This window comes from Equus asinus, chromosome 6 (genome assembly GCF_041296235.1).
Source record: "Equus asinus isolate D_3611 breed Donkey chromosome 6, EquAss-T2T_v2, whole genome shotgun sequence".
NCBI classification, from domain to species: Eukaryota; Metazoa; Chordata; class Mammalia; order Perissodactyla; family Equidae; genus Equus; species Equus asinus.
In genome coordinates this window covers 93,685,934-93,705,214 of record NC_091795.1, presented here as the reverse complement: position 1 = coordinate 93,705,214, position 19,281 = coordinate 93,685,934, and the positions used below count along the sequence as shown (strand labels likewise).

Sequence of the window (19,281 nt, the reverse complement as noted above, 5' to 3'; positions counted from 1 at the left end):
GGGCTTCATTGCCTCCTCTACCTGGAGCGTGGCAATGGTCACTTCACCTGCTTTTTGTCCCCTTGCTGATGATTGTTGCTCTGCAGACACCTGTGGGCTCAGAGTCAGCAGTGTCTCCCCTCTGTGCGCAAGCTCCAGGACACGGCTCTAAACAGTCCTGCGGCCCAGCCCACCCTCCAGCCTCGGTCCTTCCATCTTCCTCCAACTTCCCAAATACCAGGCTTTCTCTTGCAACCAAGGTTTTGCACTTGCTCCAGTTTCTCCACCTGGGAAATCCTTTCCAGCTGTGAAGACTCACCTGCTTGATACCTCTTTCATGAAAGCAGAATCTAGAAGAGAGGCCCAGGTCTGGCACATAGCGCAAGCGCGGTGTGCCGGCTAGACTTGTCCCCACAACTGGGCACCTTGTGCACACCTCTGTGAGCACGGCCTGGTCTGCATTTAGTTGTCTGTGTGTCTGTTTCCCAGCTACGCAGAGGAGGCACCATCCTGCTCAGCTCAACCAGCCCACAGAAGAGTTTCATGGAAGGACTGTGACTCTGTCAACACTCACAGGAGCTAAGAGGAAGCCGAGAGACCCAGAAGCATGGAGCACCCAGGGCAGAAACTGTGAGAGAGGCTCTGAGGGGTCAGCTGAGCTACACCAGGAGAGGCCTGGGCCACGGAGCGAACTCGGGCTGCATGGCTTCCAGCAGAATCAGGGCTGAAGGTTCAGAGCATGAATCTCCACGCTCAGGTTCTCACTGTTTCCTTCAGAGGATCAAAACTCAAGGCAGGCTCTTCAGTTTAGAACTGAGTGACCTTGTGGAGTCAATCCTGTTGGCGAAGGACTCAGTTTCCTCCCCTGGAGAACAGGGTTGGGAATCCCTGCCTTGGATGGTGGGGCTGGTCCAGCAAGATAAAGGATAGTGCTTTGTAAACCCTCCAGGTCTGCGCAGATAGAACAGATATTAATCGTGCAGGGTCGCTAATTCTCCCTCGCCTGGTGCGTTCTCGTAACCTCTTCCATCATTGCAACAGAGCGGCAGAAGCATCACGCCAGTCTCTGCTCGACGGCTCACACACACCACCTCGTGTGGCATCCACAGAGGGCAGAACAGGAGTATTACTGCCCCTCCACACGCCCCGAAAGAGGCAGGCGCTGCCTAAGGTCATGCGGTGATGATTCATGATTAGGAAGTTGGGTCCAAACCCCAGCATCCTGACTGGGCACCCAGGCCTTGTCTGACTGCCCCTCCCTGCCTCCCCCTTGCTGTACGGAGGTCTCCGGCCAGTGCAGCAGGAGGCAGAGCTGAGGGGCAGCTGAGCTGGGCATGGCCCAGACCCAGGAACTCTGTCCACCCCACCATGGGGCTCAGATGTGCCGCACACACACACACACACACATGGGCCCGCCCCTTCCTGGGCACACTGGGGAGCTGCCCCGTTCCCAGGGCAACTGTCAACACAGGCAGAAACTCAAAAGACGAAACAGAACACAGCTCACAGCTGGGCTCCAGTGCTCGCCCAGCCTGGAGGGCCTGCTCCCCATCAGCCACTCTGAGCTCTGGGTCCAGAGGGGCAGTGAGGGGAACCCCTGCACAGGCCCTCTTGGGATTAGGAGGGGGGGTGTCCAGGGAGAGGTCTGAGGTCAGGCAGGGGGCTCTCTCTCTCACACACACACACACGCACGCACACACACACACTTGTGTACCCATGGGGAGCCGCCCGACCCCTGGGCTCCAGAGAACCACATCAGCTGGGTACCGACTGCCCTCCATCAGGCCACCAGCCTCAATCTCCCCGACTGCCCGCCGTGGCCCCGTGGCAGGAAGGGGTCTTGCTGGTGGCCGCCAGGCCCCCCAGGACCTGGAGGCCAAGCGGGCACCCCTGGGAGCAGACAACGTGCAGCAGGACCAGCTGTGGAGGGAGCTCCTGGAGGCCGAGAGGCGGAGTCAGCGGCGCTGGTGAGTGCCCCGGCCTGCCCTCCCCTGTCCCCCAGCCTGACTGGGAGGAGGCCTGGGGGTGAGAAGGAGTAAGCCAGGCAAAGGGCATTGATGGAACAGTGCCACAGCCAAGAGGCAGAGACCACGTCCAGGGGGAGGTGAGAGAGAGCCCAGAAGTGGCCGGTCCAGGGCCTAGAGCGGGGGAGGGAGTGCAGCCCCATCGCCTTCATTCGGGGATCCCATCAGCCCATTGGACTAATCCCTCCAGCCAAGTGACAGGATAGGCTGCAGGGGGCAGCCAGGACACTGTGGCGGCAGTCCAGAGGCAGATGTTGGCCATCTGACCCAGGGAAAGGACTTCCCTTCATGCATTCATTCAATCCAAAAATTCCCAGGAGAGCCGTTCTGTCGGGCTGCAGTGGGGGACGAGACCGGCCTGGTCCTGGCTCCGCGGAACCATCACTCTCAGGACAGGGCAGTCAGAAAGCAAGCAGAGGACAATGAGCACAGGGTACCAAACAAAGAGTGCCAAGCGTGACTGGTGTTGTGAAGGAAACAAATGGAGAGAGTGGGCGCCTCTTTTTTACAGGGTGCTTACGAGGCCTCTCTGAGGAGGTGACATTCACACTGAGACCTGAAAGATGAGAAGGGGCCAAGAAAGAGTTTGCGGCGTTTTAAAAGTAAAGCAAAACAAAGAATGTCCGTGTGGCTGAGGCAGTCAGTGAGGGGACGGTCTGTGGAAGGCAGAAGAATCCAAGGAATGTGTTAGTGGTAGAATTATGAGAACTGCTGATAGATTGGAGCGGGTGTGTGTGAGTGTGAGTGAGTGTGAGTGTGTGTGTTGGGGTGGAGGGGACATTTACGAAGACAGGGCTGTCTGGTGCAGGGAAAACTGAACAGAATAGGTATTTATGAGAGCAGTAAGAACTCTTGACACTTGGTAGACTGAGAGGAGGGTGAGGCTGACAGAGATCGCCAGCTTGGACAACTGATTGGGGGGCCGACGGGATGAAAACGCTGAGTTCTGGTGGAGTTCAACATGCCCGAACCACATCCAGATGGAGTCGCCCAGGCGGCAGTTGACTGTGAGTCAAGAGTTGGGCACTGAAAACCCACAGAGACGGAGACATGAGAGGGAGCTCTCCCCGGACTTGGGGAGTCGAGGGTGAGAGGGACAGGGAGTGACTGCTGATGGACACAGCCTTTCTTTATGGGGTGATGAAAATGTTCTGGAATCAGATAGTGGCGATGGCCGCTCAGCTTGGTGAATATACTGGAAACCACCGACCTGTACACTTTAAAAGGGTGAGTCTTATGATATGAGAACCACATCTTATTTTAAAAAGGAAAAAGGTGAGCGCTCACACTGGAGACGGGCATGAGCTTTCCCCTGAAGAAGGTACGGCATCAGAAGAGACGAGGAGGTCGGCCAGAACTTGCAACAACTGAGATGGGCAGAAAAGCAACCAGGAGCCTAAGGAGAAGCAGCCAGAGGAGGGAGCCCGGAGAGCGAGGAGTCACAAAAACCAGGAGGAAAGGGCTTAGGGAAACCTAGAGCAGAGCTGCCCGACAGAAGTGCAACCCGAGCCACGGGCGCAGTCTGCCAACTCCTAGTTGTCCACCTGAAAAATTGAAACAAGAAACTGGTTACTTCTGTTTTAATAACAGATTTTATTTAATCCTATATATCCAAAATATTATCATTTCAACATGCTGTCAATATATAAAAATTATTAAAGAGATGTTTGACATTCTTCTTTGTACTAAGTCTTTGAAATCTGGTTTATATTTTCCACTTACAGCACAGCTCAGTTCAGACCAACCACATCTCTGACGCTCGAGAAACCGACCTCCTCCTGTTTTATAGACAGAGAAACTGAGAGGCCAAGAATACAGCGGCCTCACTCAGGGCCACACAGCAAGCAGGCAGCACAGCAAGGACGGGATCCCAGTGCTCTTTCCTCATCCCTCACTGGCTCTCGCTAAGGCTGAGCATGGCTCTGAGATCAAGGTCCCTGCCTTCTGTTAATTCAAAATCAAAGCTGTTGAAACTTGGCTCCCTCATGACAGCAAAGGAGGCGATGGTGGGTGGGAGGCGCCAAGACATTTTGGAAGATGGAAAGAGATGGGCTTGCCGAGTGGGGAAGGTGAAGCATAAGAACTGCGAGGGGCTGGAGGAAGAGGGCACCAGAGCTCCCAGGAAGGCCCGGGTGTGGAGGCACCGACATCTCGGGAGACAGGCTGAAGACAGGCGGCTCAGTTCAACGTCTGTCAGTGGAACAATTCGGCAACTTGAAAAAGAGCCAAAAAGAACTTCTGGAAATAAAAATATATGAAGTTGAAACACAAAACACAACTGAAGTGAGAGTTCATAAACTCAAGATAGGTTAGTAGAAAATACTCAGAAAAACAAGGAGATAGAAAACGTGAAAGAAGAGCTAGAACCTAGAGCACAGAGCAAGAAAGTCCAATACACCTTCAAAGAGAGCTCCCCGAGGAGAGAAGAGGGAGGTGAAACATTTAAAGAGAAAATGTCTGAGAATTTTCCAGAATGAAAGAAATGCATGAGTCCACAGATCCTGGAGGATGTACTCCACAAAACAGGAGAGTAAACTAGAGAGGAAGACATGGGATCCAGGAGGAGGGCAATCCCAGGCGGGCGGTGAAGGAAGGCAGCCGTGCCTTGGTCCTGGCGGGTGGCTGCCTCCTGGGAGCAGAGGACCCAGGCTCCCAGAGGGCGGCATCTAGAGAAAAAACTTAAAAGAAGTTATTGCTTGCCTGATGCATTTGATTGCTGGAAAATAATATTGAGAGGGCTCTTACAATTTTGCTGGAGAATTTAGAATCAATGATCAGTACATAAAAACCTAAGAAAATGAGGAGGAAATGTAACTATTAACACTAGAAAACAATTCTAAGATGTACAGGAAAGGACCTGGGGTCATATCATACTACTTAGTTCATCAGCGAACAGTATTTATAATAATCATAAGGATGTAATCAATAAATATCAATTTGACCAAAATCTATAATACAATTACTTGGGGAGAAATGAGAGGAGGAGAAAGGGGCAGGAATGCGAACATAATCTCTTGTAACAGAAAGTCAATCAATAAGTTTACATTTTCAAAAGCTCAATAAATGGCAGTAGGGGGTTATTATTTCAGAGCATGGAGGCGAAAAGTGTGGAGAAACAGCTAAAAGACTGGAAACGCACTCGAGGCTGTAGGCCCAGGGGATGTGAGGGTCGGAGCAGAGAAGCCTGTTTTTATTATGTCTTATGGAATTATCTGACTTTTTAAAAACAGATTAAGGTGCCGCCCCTGTGGCCGAGCGGTCAAGTTCGAGCGCTCTGCTTTGGCCGTCCAGGGTTTTGCCGGTTTGGATCCCGGGTACGGACACGGCACCGCTCATCATGCTATGCTGAGGTGGCATTCCACATAGCATAATCAGAAGGACCCACAACTAGAATATACAACTATGTACTGGGGGGCTTTGGGGAGGAGGAAAAAAAAAAAAAGATTGGCAACAGGTTTTAGCTCAGGTGCCAATCTTTAAAAAAAGTAAAAATAGATTAAAACAAAATCAAATTACCAGCGCAGGTAATGCAGCTCAGTCTCCTCATCATCACTCTCTTTCCCTCGCCCTCCCCACCTTCCTCTGCCGCACACTGGAAGATTCCAAAGGCATGGGGAAGTGGGAACTGGTTTTTCTTCACAAAATACTTGAGCACTCCCCCAGTGGCCTCAGACAATGCAGAGGCACGCCGTGAGATTGCCTCCTCTGGCTTCCTTACGCCCTCTGCTAATCCTCTGGCATCATTGTTTCCACTCTGGGAAAAGTCATTGATTGTTGAAACGTTTGTTCAGTTTATAGGATACGCCATAAATACTTGGTTGACGTTTGGCATTTGTTTCACTTAACTATTTTAGTTCCTCCATGACATAGTAAATGCATGAGTGGCATCAACTTATTCACTTGACACAGTGAAAGTCATTTGTAAAAATGTCACAGGAAGATCTCATACTGCTCACGTGTTTTCCTTTCCAGGGCTCAGAATTGGAGTTTCCTGAAAGACTATGATCCCATGGTAAGACCAACCACCTTCCTATCAGACATACTTGCACTGGGAACATTTATTCATTCATCTAACATTTATTGAGGATTTACCGTGTGCTTGATGCTGAAATGTACAGAGACAAAATACAGTCTTGTTTCAAGAGACTTGGAGTCTAGGGGGAAAGAAAATACTTATGTAGAGCATTTAGAAATTAAGTTTTCCAAGTATTTCTTGATTTTATTAAGACAAACAAACTGGAAATGATAGGCGTCTGCTGCTGAAATTTTTCCCCAGTATGAGGATGTCAGCAGTGCACAGTGATGTGTGCTGTGCCCCATGTGGAGAAAGTTTGGATGAACATACTTTGTGAATTAATTCCTGCCTCTGATATCGCCACCTCCAATCCATCCTACCAGAGTCATTTTCCTAAACTGCAAAACTGACTGTGTCTCTCCCCTGCTTAAAATCCTTCAATAAATCTGCATTTTTCATGGCAGCTCACAATGAATCTGGTGAGCTAACCCTGCCTCCCTCCCCTCCCTCCTTGCTCAGCCCACACTGACCAACCCACCCTCTCTCTTATCCATGCCTCTGCATGCTGTTCCCCTGCCTGAAATGCCCTTCCCATCTTGTCAGCCTGATGGACTCTTATTCATCCTTCAGGACCCCACTCAAGTGCCTTTTCTGAGAACCCTCCCCGTCCTGAGCAGGCTTGACCAGATCGCTCTGTTCCTTACACACACATCCATTCCTTTGGAACAGCATGTACTATGGCAATGATCAACTTCACCAAGCTGTGGGCTCCTGAAGGGAAGGGAAAAAGATGGCTTCATCTCTGCACCCACACCCCAGCACCCAATAAAACAGTTAATACTCAGTTTGTGTTGGATGAATGAGCGAAGCAGGAGAATGAATCTGGCTGTAGGACTGGTCAAGGAACTAACCTGGAAAATGAGCAGTGTAGCAAGTCAACCAGGGGGCGGCCACACTGACATGGACCTTGCAAGGTTTAGGGAAGTTTTAACATCTGCATTGCTGGCCTTGCTGGGTTGCCGTCTGCCCTGCAATAGAAAATTTAGCTCGTGGGACCTGAAATCCTATGCTGAGCTCTTGGTCCGAGCTTCCAGATTGCAAAGTCTCGCCCTGCCCAGGGCTGTGTACTAGCAACCTGACCACGGAAAGCTGCATCACACCCAAACGGTGGGGACACCTGGGCCCAGACTTTCCCAGGTGGAAGCCGGATCTCATTACCCACTGGCCCTGCCGCTTCGATTCAAGCGCAAAGCTAGCCATAGACAGAGGCTGGGACGGCTGAAGGGTTTTGTCCGCCCATCAGATTGTTCTAAATCCCTCCATTTACTCACTCATTCCTCCTTCAGTTACAGAAGTCGCCAGAAAGCACGTACACGAATGTTCAGAGCAGCACAGGATCCTTATAAAGCCCCAAAGTGGAAACAACCCAAATACCATCAGGGCAGACGAGATGAATCACTTGTGGGTGACAGGTCACACCGAGGAATACAGTACAGCACAGAACAGGAAGGAACTGCAAACCACACCAAAAATGGGTGATTCTCGCAAGCATGTTCTTGACAGAAAGAAACCAGACAGAGGAGACGTGATCCCATTAAGATAAAGTTGAAAACGGCGCAAGACTAACCCACAGTGTTACAGGTCAAGACCAGGTCGCTTGGGGGCGGAGGCTGTGATTGAGGGGACATCTGGGGGCTCCTCATATTCTATTTCCTGTTTGGAAGTTTGTTGGGCTGCACAGTTGTGATTTGTGTCCTTTCCATGTGTATGCTCGACTTCAAGTAAAAATTCACCAAATGACAAACCCCGTGGCACGCCCACCTCATGCAACGTCATGGGGATAGAGAGAGGGCTAAGACCCAGTCCCTCCCTCGGTCACTGGAGGTCAAGCGTCAAAGTCAAGGGGTCCGGGAAGCATCCTGGGTCGGGAGCCTTGGGGATGAGGAGGGGAAGTCCGCAGTGGCCGCGGAGTCGCATCGCTCTTCTGGGGGTCCCTGGCCCAAACAGGGACCTGGAATCAGGCACCCGGAGATCGCTGCCTGCAGAGCATCGCTCCCTGCTCAGTTCTTTCCAGACTAAGGGCCCAGGGCACTGGCGAGCGTGCAGGCCTCTCCTGGTGTCCCCACAGCGTGTGACGGGACTGTCCCCTCTCTTCAGGGCAATAGGAAGGAGCCTGTGAAGTTGCCGGAGTACGTGCCTCTCTTTTCGGACACGGTCCCCAATTCCACGAACCAGGCTGTGGGCAGCAGGGTGGACACGCCCCAGGGGAAAACCCTCATCAGCATGGACTTCTTCTTCGTGGAAGGCGTCCGGAAGAAGAAGCTGGAAGATGAGCTGCAGCCCATCTAGGAGGAGGAGGGCCCAGCGGCGGCCCCAGGTGGGTGTGGGAGCTGAGAGGGGGCCTGCCAGTCCACCTGGCACCATGCCCTGGTGCCGTCCCGCATGTGTCACCCGGCGTCCAGTATCTCTGAGCCCCCACAACCTTTACGGGGTCTCTGGGGGCTGGTTTTACAGAAGAGATCAAGAGGATGGCGTGACTTGCCCAAGGCCATATAACCGGCAATGGTGGGATTCCCTCTCAGGGCCCCTTGAGGGGGAGCCCTGAACTGGGGTCAGGAGCCCTGACTGCCTGGGTTCGAATCCTGCTCTTGACTCTCAGCAGCTGTGTAACCTGGGGCAGGTTGCTGGAACCCTTTGTGCCTCCATTTCCCCATCTGTAAGATGGGTGTGTCCTGTTGCTGTGTGTGCTGACCACACACTGAGCAGCTTAAAAGAACACATACATATTATCCTTCAGTTCTGGAGGTCAGAAATCCGACGTGGGTCTCACTGGACTAAAATCAAGGTGTCAGCAGGGCTGTGTTCCCTTCCGGAGGCTGGAGGAATCTGATTCCTCACCTTTGCTGCTTCTAGAGGTTGCCTACTTCCAGTGGCCCGTGGCCCCTTCATCTTCAGAGGCAGCATCGTGGCATCTCCCAGTCTCTCTCTGCCTCCCTCCCCCACCTTTCGAGGACCCTGGGATTCCTTTGGGCCCACCCCATCATCCAGGATGATCTCTCCATCTCCATCCCACGGTCCTTCATTTAATCACTTCTGCAGAATCCCCCTTCACGTAAGGTAACATATTCACAGGCCCAGGAGTTGGGGCGTGGGCATGTTCAGTGGGCCATTTTTCTGCCTCCACAGATAGGGATAATAGTCGTACTGATTTTATAAGGTTGATGGGAGACTCAATGAGTTAACATGTGTAACTGGAGCAGCGCCTGGAGCACAGCGTGCGGGTGTGTTTGCAGAGGATCACTCTCTTGGGAGGGTGAGTGCCGTCCTGGCAGTCACCTGGGGAAGATGTGATCCTCAGACAGGGGCTGTCTCGGGTCAGTCTCCCCATCTCTTTCGTTGCCTGTGTCATGGTCAGGGCTGCCAGGGTTAGGCTGGAACCGCACAGGAGGAGCTGCCTGCAGGGGACCTGAGCTAAGGTGGTGCAGGCAGCCCCTGGGTGCCCGTGGTCTGGGTCCATTCCACATCCTCTGTGCTGTGGGGTGGACAGGGAGGGGCCTGGGCCTGGGAGCAGGGCGCCTGGGGTTCAGATGCTGCTCTCACGGGCAGTGCTGGCCCAGCGCCTGGCAGGATGGGGGCGCCTTGCTAAGTGTTGGTTTCCCTCCTCCTCCTGGAGGTCCTGCTGGCAGCCACGTAAACTTGATGAGGGATGGTCTGGGCCCCTCGTGTTCAAGCAAAAACTGCAGAAAGGGCTTCTTTCCTCTTTGTTGGTTAAAAAAAAAAAGGTTGGTTCTGCTCTCAGTGGTCTAGTGGTTAACATTTGGCAGAGTCCCGTCTGTGGCTCAGGTTTGTTTTCCGGCCAGGGAACCACAGATCTGTCTGTTGGTTGTCACGCTATGGCGGCTGTGTGTTGCTGTGATGCTGAAAGCTATGCCACCAGCATTTCCAATACCAGCAGGGTCACCCACGGTGGACAGGTTTCAACAGAGCTTCCAGACTAAGGCAGACTAGGAAGAGGGACCTGGCCACTCCTGAAAAAACTGGCCATGCAAACCCTGTGAACAGCAGCGGAGCATTGTCTAATAAAGCGCCGGAAGGCACGAGGATGGTACAAAAGGACCCGGCAGTGTTCTGCTCTGCTGTGCAGAGGGGTGCCAGATGTCGGGATCCACTCAGAGCACTAACGACGAAGTTCTGCCCTTCTTCCTGGCGCGCGGCTGGGCCGGATTTTCCCTGGTGATTCAAGCGTGGCCGTGTGGCTGGCTGTGGCCAGTGGAATGAGAGCAAAAGCAGCATGCACCCCTTTCAGACCTGGCCCCCAAGACCTCCTGCCGTTTTCTCTCTGCCCGGTACAGAAGGGAGAGGACTGGGAGGATGCAGGAGGATGCAGGAGAGTGGGGACAAGATGGGAGGACCAGGCGGGACCCCGAAGGAAGGCGTGGAGCAGAGTTCTCCCCACACCCACACTGGGCGCTGACAGGAGCAAGACATAAATGCTTGTCATGTAAGGGACACAAACAAAAACAAAGTAACGAAAACAACCCAAAACCAAACTGCCACCCACATTTCCAGTGTGAAGCATTTGAAACTGACTCTGCGTCTGCTCCTCACAACAACCCCAGGAAGTCAGCAGGCAGGGGCACCACGTTCACGCACACCGGCAAAAGTGAGACTCGGAGAGCTGAACGTCCCAAGGTTCTCAAGGCCAGTGCAAGTCCAGCCGGGCCCAGGTCCTTGGGCTTTCTGCACTGTGTCCCTTGCAAGTCCCCGGCCACAGCCTCCTGGAGAGAGAGGGGGTGGAGCAGGGGGCTGGAATGGCAGCTTTTTCTGATACTTGCCTGTATTTTACTCAGTTTTACAGCTAACCTGAAATGTCACTGCCATTTATGTGTATTAACTCATTTAATCCTCTCAGCAATCTTAGAGACAGGTATTACTGTGCCCTACCGACGAGGAAATGAAGGCACAGAGAGGTTAAGGCACTTGCCCAACATCACACAGCTGGCAAGTGGTAAAGGTGCTTATTTCCGGAGACTATATGGCACTATGTCCTACTGGACCCCCTTAATCCTCAGAAAATTGAGTCCCAAATATTTAGCAAATTATAGCATTTTTCTGCTTAAAGAATCTCTCTGAGCCCTTGGGAAAGGGAGAACTGATTTTCCCTGACACCAAGAACAAGTCTTCAGTGCTATCAGGAGTTACACAGGACACACTATTTCCCCATAACACAGAGCCCATCTCACTTCCCGGCCAACCATTGGCCCCTGCCATGTGTGATGGGACAAACCAGGTCTGACTCCAACCCGGCTGGGAAGAAGGATGGTCGTGCACGGCAGGGCACAGCGCTGCGCCCTTGGGTCTGGAGGCTGCAGCCTTCTTTCTCAGGGTCTGAGAGGGGAAGCTGGGCTCCCTGTCCAATCTGAGATCACGTGCCTGGGCAAAAGTCAGTGGTCAGCACAGTCAGGGTCAAGGTCACATCATGGCAGCGTCACAGGAGGCTCAAGGCCCACCCTTGGACTGGGTTGGTACAAAGACAGCTGCCCATGGCTCCTTACAGACTCGGTCTGCATTTTTGCCATGAGCATGCTCTATATTATTTTTTTTTTTTTTTAAGATTTTTTAATTTTTTCCTTTTTCTCCCCAACGCCCCCCGGTACATAGTTGTGTATTCTTCGTTGTGGGTTCTTCTAGTTGTGGGTTCTTCTAGTTGTGGCATGTGGGACGCTGCCTCAGCGTGGTCTGATGAGCAGTGCCATGTCCGCGCCCAGGATTCGAACCAACGAAACACTGGGCCGCCTGCAGCGGAGCGCGCGAACTTAACCACTCGGCCACGGGGCCAGCCCCTCTATATTATTTTTACACCCAGAAAAAAATTATTTCCATTTGAGGGAGAAGGTGGAAGCAAGAGGCATTCTGGGGGTGAACTGCACATGCAGGTGGTCGAGCCCGTGCAGACTGCAGGGGATCATTGGGGGCTTCTCTGCCAGTTGCTAAAGGGAGTCAGGGAGGCCCAGACCCGCAAGCTTCCACAGCTTCCCGGGAGCACAGCCACTTACAGACGATGCAATATACTGAGCACAGATAGCATAGCACCCAAATCGTCTCTGCTGTAAGTATTATTGTCACCACTGAGAGATTTGGAGACTAAGCCAAAGACTTCACACAGTCTGGTCAGGTCCCGCAGCCAGTGAAGAGCCAGGATCCCATCGCCCGCCTGACTCACCATGCCGCATCCTCCTCTCCAGGCCTCGGTCTTCACAGCTGTGAAATGGGGAAGGGAGACTGATCCAAGGACATCACCCCGGTTCTGTTCTCTGGGCAGTCAGCGAGCGCAGCATCTGCAGGTTTGCGGGCTCTCTGACAGCATGTGACGCCACTCCATTTCTTCCTCACAGGTGTGCAAGGAGCTGGGGGTCGGTGATCTTGGCTGGCGCAGCGGGATTTGACTCCAAGCTTGAGGTTGTGTCCAATTCTGTCCATATGTCTCTTGTTTTCTTGGACTGACAGCTTCCTGGGGGCCTTTTCTTCCCCTGGCACATCACCAGAGCCCAAGAGCCGAATCAAACCACTCAAGGCTTCTGCATGCACCGCATCTGCTAGCCTTCTGTTGGTCAAACAAGTTGCAGGGCCAACCCTCCCCCACCAGGGCAAGAAAGCATTCTTCGCCCACAATGGGAGGTTCAGAGGGCAAATATTGGCTGAGTAACGGATCCCAACTATAATGCAGAGGATCTGACCAATTCCACAAGAGCCCTGGACAACAGCTTTCCGTAAAATGCTTAAAAAGCATCTGAAATAGGGCTCTGGGTCTCCCGCTGCATGCAGATGAAGCCCTTGAACTGAAAGGGTCCAGACCTGGCCCTGTGCAGACTTGGGCAAGCCCTCCTCTAGCCAGGCGCCTGCTCCTGCTCCAGCTTGTTCTGACCCTACGCTGGGCCGCGGCCTCAGGAGCTCTCAGCCTGCAGGAGCTTGGACACTAGCTGCAGACCAATGTCCACCTGTGGGAGATGAGAGGACAGACCCCCCAGCTAGGGACTCAGGGAGGAAGTCCTCCTGTAGAAGGGGATCACGGAGCTGGTCCTCAAGAAAAAGGCAGGGAGCTGGGAGGGGAGGGCAGTTCTGCTGGACAGGTGGACAGAGCGAGGAAGGGCGCCAAGGCAGGGGAGCAGCCAGCAGACTTGCCCTGGGCAGAGAGCCCCCGGGCCCAACCTCTTTCTGCACGCTGCAGCCCACCTGCCTGTCCACGCTCCTCTGCGTGCGTCATCATCACGGGAGACCCCTCCTCACAACCAGCCAGCTGTATGCTCCGCTCCCTGCCACACCTGCCCTCCTTTCAAGAGGATGCCTGCTCCTTACCTTCCCACGTGGTGGCCACGTCACCCACTAGGAGCCAAGGAACTCAGAACCAAGGGGCATCCGAACCAGAACCCCAACACCAGCCTCGCGAGTCATTTGGGCCAGAACAAAGGAGGCTGGATGGACCAGGACGGGAAGTGGGCACCAGGCCTGCAGGCTCAGCACCAGCAAAGGCAAAAGGAGCAATACGAACAGAGACGGGCATCTCAGAGCCAGCAGGCTGGGAAGCGGAGGCCCGGGAGGCACCGTCAGAAAGCCTCAGGATTCTTTCTTCACTTTTTATCACTGCTTCTCTGAGCACCTCTGCCTCACTCTCCTCCCTGTGACAGAACTGGCCTCTGTGGTTCCATGTGACGCAGAATGACCACCGTCCAGGGAACATGCGAGGTGAGCCCGCAGCTCCTTCCTGTGCCCGGAAGTGAGGAGGTGTTTAAAACAGCGTGGGGAAGTGTCAAAGGGACATTAAGAGCCCACCTGAAGGGGCTCCTACTGGCCAAATTTGGGAAAATATGAGCACCAAATGATGCTCCCCCCTGGCTGCACCGATGATAACACAGTCCCGGCGCTTCTGGGGCAAAGCCAGGGCCCAGAGCTCCCCTCAAAGAAGAAGAAAGAATCCAGGTGTTCATACCAATAACTTTAAAAAATTTTAATTAAGGGAGGAAAAGGTCTTCTCCATTGAAGAATACAGAGTAAATGATAAACAGAAAATTGCCGTTTTATAACTGCCATTTTATAACTAACCAATTTAGGCCAAGAAACAATAAAAGACACTGAAACCACTGAATGAAAGATTCTGGAAGATTTCACTTTAACCGAATTATTATTACACTTAACCTCACCAGTAAAGGACAGCTGACATCACTCTTGTCCTGCTGTGCCCCTGACCTCAGGGGCTTCCTGCTGTGGCCCAGAGGAGGAGCACTCACCAGGAGCACTCCGCCCATCGCACACAGTCTGAGCATGATCACGAAGAAACATCAGGCAACGCGGACTGAGGGCATTCTGCTGAAGAGCCAGCCTCCTTCAGAACACCAGTGTCACGAAAGACAAAGGACAGGACAGCTGAGGGCAGAATCCGGATTAAAGGCAACACAGAGCACGGTCATGACCAGCTCCCGCATCACAGCAAAAGTAGCTCTAAAGAACACTTTGCAGACTAAATACTAGACAGCAGACTAAACATTAGACAATAGCATTGTATCGATGTTAAATTCACGCAGCGGGATCCCTATATCGAGGTTACGTACGAGAACGCCCTTGTTCTTAAGAGATAGATGCTGGAGAATTCGGGGGTAAAGCGTCACATGTCTATCACTAACTTGCAAATGGTTTAACAACAACAAAGTGTGCGCAGTGTGTAGATAGAGATAAAGCAAAGGTGAATAAAAATGTTAACAATTGACAGAGTTAAGGGAGGAGCACACGGGTCTTCACTGAGCTGGTCCTGCACCCTCTCTATAGGTTCGGGAACCTGCAAGACGCTGGGGAGGAGGGGAGGGGCCCCTGAGTGCCAGCCCCTGGGCTGAAGAGCCAGGATGGTGTTGGAATCAGTCAGTGCTCAATTCCAAGTTCCTGGAAGGCACTGGGTGGCCAGCTGCAGTCAGGGAGCCTCTGCTCCACTCCGCTGCGGCCCGAAGAGTTGGGTGAGGCTCGTGTGACGACAGGCTGGGTCCCCTGTAAGCATGCAGATGGGGAGGAGGCAGAGCTCCTCCAGATGGGGACGCTCGGTATGGGTTGGAAAGATACCCCAGTAGATACCTGCTGCCGAAACCCTGGTCCTGGCACTGCCCACACCTCCTGAGGATGCAGAGGAGCCCCAAAGGTCAGCCGTCTGATCAGAAAAGCCAACATGCTATTGGGATGGCCCAGTTGGGACATGGGGGCTGGGACTCGCACACCTTGCTTTAGGGCCCATCCCCGACTCCACCCGGGGCAACCCGCCTCCTGCAGCTTCGGGAGCAAAGCCAGTGGCCACAAAACCCGAAAACATTTTGCAAGTTTGCACTTGGTAGGGAGCTACACTTATTGAGCATCTACTGTGTACCTCTCAATAACCTTACGAGGTGGGTGTGATTATCCCCATTCTAAAATGCAGAAACTGAGGCCTAGCGAAGTTAAGGGCTTGCCCAAGATCATGCGGCCTGCCAGGGCCATGCTGGAAGGACAGCGGTGGTTAGCATGACACCCGAGTCCAAGATCAGTCACATCCGGGGCTTCAGGCACAGCAGCCAGTGCGGGGACAGCTCACAGCCAGGTAGAAATCCTCTTCCTACACCCCCACCTCGGCCGGCAGACCTGCAGAGCAGGTAGCTTCTGTCCTTGTCCCAGTCAGCCTGTGCTCTGCCCACAGGGGTCCCGCGGGCAGCCAGCCCCCCCGGGATGGTACAGGTAGGCCAGGCCCCAGGCAGCAGCAGCTCTCTACAGCTAGGGTCAGGCCCAGGGCCTGGATACCCCCAGGATAAACAGAGTCCCAGACGGGAAGGGAAGAGAGGAAGCCACCGCCACATGGCAGGACCAGGAACTTCCAACCACGACCACCTGGAAATGGCACCAGGCTCCTTGCTGTCACGGATTAGTGGAATGACATAATGAAAGAACACCTGACACAGAGCAGGCACTCAACAGATTCTAGATGTTTCTGTAGTTGCCACTGCTACTGTCGATAAGCCTTCGATGTTCGTCAGAAAGCTCTTTACTTTCCTATTTTATTTTCCTATGAGCAGTAACTGTTCACTGATGAGTGATCTAACCAGGGCAGAGGCCAGCGCGATTCTCATCCCACAAGCAGAAGCAGGAACGGCTTACACCCAAATTACAGTGTCTGAACGTCAGCTGAGTCCACTGAAACCGTGGGGGCACTTAGTCAACTGTCCAGATTCCCTCTGCAAATAAAACCTGAGATTACACCTCAACGTACCTGAGTCTCAATCCAAAATCCAGGGGGAGCAGAAGCGCTCCTCCTCCGTGCTCCTGCCATCCGCCATGCTGCACCCTTCTCTTCCGGAGTGTCCTCTCCTCCCTGCCCGACGCCTGGCACATGGGTGCTCCCTTCCCTCTCCCCTGTCCTCAGCCCAGGACAGGGCCCCCAGGAGAAAGCCCAGAACTCAGGAACTGCGGGTCCACGGCCAAGCACAGCGGACCCCTTGTGTTCAGAGCTGCGGAGCGTTTCAGGAGAGGCAGGGGGAGATGTGAAGGGCCAGGAGGGCTCTTTGCCCTGAGATCGTCACAGAGACAGCTGTCTTGGGGACCAGCTGTCCTGAGCAGTCTCTGCCAGACTTCTTGTCCCCTTGGTCCTCAGCCCCGCAGCTCTGACACCCTCTCTTCCCCACGCCGAGCGCCCCCAGCCCTCTCCAGCTCCCAGCTCCTTCCCAGCGGGCTCCTGAGCACTGGGAGCCCGGCAGCCTGGTCAGAGCAACCGAGCCGGTGCAGCTCCGAGGGAAGCGAGGTGGGAGACCAGGCTGAGCCAGCACAGAGTTAGACAAACTCCCACGGACCGTGCAGCGGCCTCAGCCCTCACCTCCGGCTATGACGCCCAAACACCTCAGAGCGACAACAGTTTACATTTCCCGCCACTCCCCAGCATGCAGTAAGGACTAACAAACAGAAATCGCGTCTTCTGTCCAAAGCAGCCCAGGTCCCGGTGGCACTGCCTGCTGGTCACTGTGCCGCCTGCTGGGGGCGTGGCTATGTGAAGCCGCTGGCTGTGACAGTCAGCCAGCAATAGGGCTGGACGTGGCAGACGCCCTGGCAGTTGGGCTTTTCATGGGACCCAGCCCCTGCCAAGCAGAGGCACCCCCAGGAGACTCGGGAGGCAGAAGGCAAAACCCCAGGACCCTTCCGGAAGCATAGACACAGCGGCAGGTCCTTCTGGGACAGCCTGGCCCCAGTGCTGTGCTGGTCCGTCCCAAGCTCCAAAAGCTCTGGGCGGCAGTGGCAGCAGCGTCCCTATGGGACGGCCTTCCTGGTCATGGTGACGTCGGTGGAGGTGGCGGCAGCTCTTCACCGAGGTTCTGGGAGTTGTGCCCGGGAGACCCTTGCTAACATCTGCTTCCTCATCTCTCAGTGATCCGGCACATGCTTAATAATAATAAGTAAGGTAACTAAAGAGGACGATTCTGTGGTCTGTAAACGAATCCTCACTGACACACTCTTCTTGGCAGGGACCTTCCAGACTCCTCAAAGTTCTAGAACATTCTGTCTCTTGGGACCCTGTCTGGGAGGCTCACCCAGGACTCATTTTGAATTTACCATAGAGAGTGAGCTCCAAAGCATGCAAATGTGTGACTCAAAGAAGAGTAATGCTGACTCTTTCGTTCCCAGGGGCTGTGGGGAAAGTGGGGTGGTCTGCTCTTGAGACCACTCGACTTTTCGAAGACAGGATCTTCAGGGCAGCCAATGTCAAGAAGATGCTCCTGCACTTAGCTACTCAGCTGTCTCTGAAGATTAGCTGCACTTTAAATCCACGTGAAGGAGTGGCACTTCCAACCCACTGCGGTCCATGGTGCACACAGCACAGTGTGGTCGAGAGAATCGTATTTCTGGAGGAGTCCACAGCGAGGGCGGTCATCCCTATTCTAGCCAGAGCTTCTCAACTTAGTGTGAGTGCAGAGCTGGGGGTTTCGTTAAAAGGAAGATTCTGGTTCAGCATGCATGTGTGTGATATATATCACATGCAATGTGTGTGGGTATATACAAGCATTTGTGAATATATATAGACATTACGGGCCGAGTTGTGCCCTTTCAAAATTCCTATGTTGAAGCCCTGACCCGCATTGTGACTGTATTTGGAGATGGGGTCTTTAAAGAACTAATAACGGTTAAAGGAGGTCATAAGCATGGAGCCCTGATCCAATAGGACCAGGGTCTTTATGAGGGAGAGACACCAGGGTGTGTGTGCACAGAGATAAGGCCATGCGAGGATACAGTGAGAGGACGGCCACCTACAGGCTAAGGAGAGAGGTCTCACTGGAAACCAATCCTGTCAGCACCTTGGACTTCCAGCCTCCAGAACCGTGAGAAGATAAATTTCTGCTGTTTAAGTCGCCCAGTCTGTGGTATTTTGTTAAGGCAGCCGGAGCAGATTAATCCAGTACATACACACACATACATATCACACGCACCCCTTCGCTGTCTCCTGAGAGGGCAGAAGCGATGGTCCCTCCAGAGCAATGAGCACATCTAGTCTCAGGTCTTCATTTCTCAACACCGTTCTCTATCCGTTAAAAGGACGTGGGGCTCCTTAGGCAAATGGCTGATTCCAGGGGAAGCCGGGAGCGCTGGGTGACAGTCAGGGCGAGGCTCAGTAAAGAAATTACAACAACAAACTGCTGGTGATGCCAACCATCCGGTGAGCGCCAGGCAGCTTCTGACATGCCCACCTTACAGAGGAGAATACAGGGCACCAAGAGACTGAGCAAATTGCCTAGGGTCACACAGCCAATAAGTGGCAAAGCTGGGGCCACTAAGCCCACCCAGGGGCTCGGTTGGCACCAGATTTCAGGGGAGCATTCCCGCACAGGGCAGAAAGGGCACAGGACTGGCGTGGAGATGGACTCCAGCTGGTGCCGGCTGTGTGACAGGAGGCAAGCTGCCTCCCTTTCTGGAGCTCAGAATCCTCACCTTGAAGTGACAACAGCACTTCACGCCCAGCCTCCCTTTTGTTTTAAACTTTTTAATAAGGAAAATATCAAACCTATACAAAAGTAGAGCGTAGTATAATAACCCCCGGATACCCAAAACCTACTTCAGAAATTATCAACTCTCACATCATCTGTAAATATTTCAGCATCTCTAGAAGATAAGGACTAAAGACATACACACACACACACACACTCTGTGTTCCTCTTAAAGATTTCTTTCTAAACATCCTGTTCTCCTTTAGCCTTGCAGGGAGGGCTCAATACC

At 53.3% G+C, this 19,281-nt stretch overlaps 1 protein-coding gene across 2 annotated transcripts; it reads left to right on the top strand.

Moving 5' to 3' along the window:
- The first annotated feature begins 1,471 nt into the window (after positions 1-1,471).
- CIMIP5 (ciliary microtubule inner protein 5) lies at positions 1,472-18,416 on the top strand. 2 transcript variants are annotated; one of them, XM_014864587.3, is made up of 4 exons: positions 1,472-1,946; positions 5,976-6,015; positions 8,176-8,395; positions 17,698-18,416. In XM_014864587.3, the coding sequence occupies exons 1-3, from the start codon at positions 1,696-1,698 to the stop codon at positions 8,365-8,367; spliced, it is 483 nt and encodes a 160-aa protein (XP_014720073.1). In that variant the 5' UTR covers positions 1,472-1,695; the 3' UTR covers positions 8,368-8,395; positions 17,698-18,416. The 2 variants fall into 2 exon arrangements, with proteins under 2 accessions (XP_014720073.1, XP_070368703.1); XM_070512602.1 differs by lacking the exon at positions 17,698-18,416 and adding an exon at positions 12,414-17,691.
- Positions 18,417-19,281: the final 865 nt, after the last annotated feature.

What these genes read in the sequence shown, in the direction of transcription:
- CIMIP5 (XM_014864587.3), top strand. Translation starts at nt 1,696, where the DNA reads ATGGGGAGCCGCCCGACCCCTGGGCTCCAGAGAACCACATCAGCTGGG. An exon ending in AGGCGGAGTCAGCGGCGCTG is followed by an intron (nt 1,947 to 5,975) that starts GTGAGTGCCCCG and finishes TTTCCTTTCCAG; the next exon opens with GGCTCAGAATTGGAGTTTCC. An exon ending in TGAAAGACTATGATCCCATG is followed by an intron (nt 6,016 to 8,175) that starts GTAAGACCAACC and finishes CCCTCTCTTCAG; the next exon opens with GGCAATAGGAAGGAGCCTGT.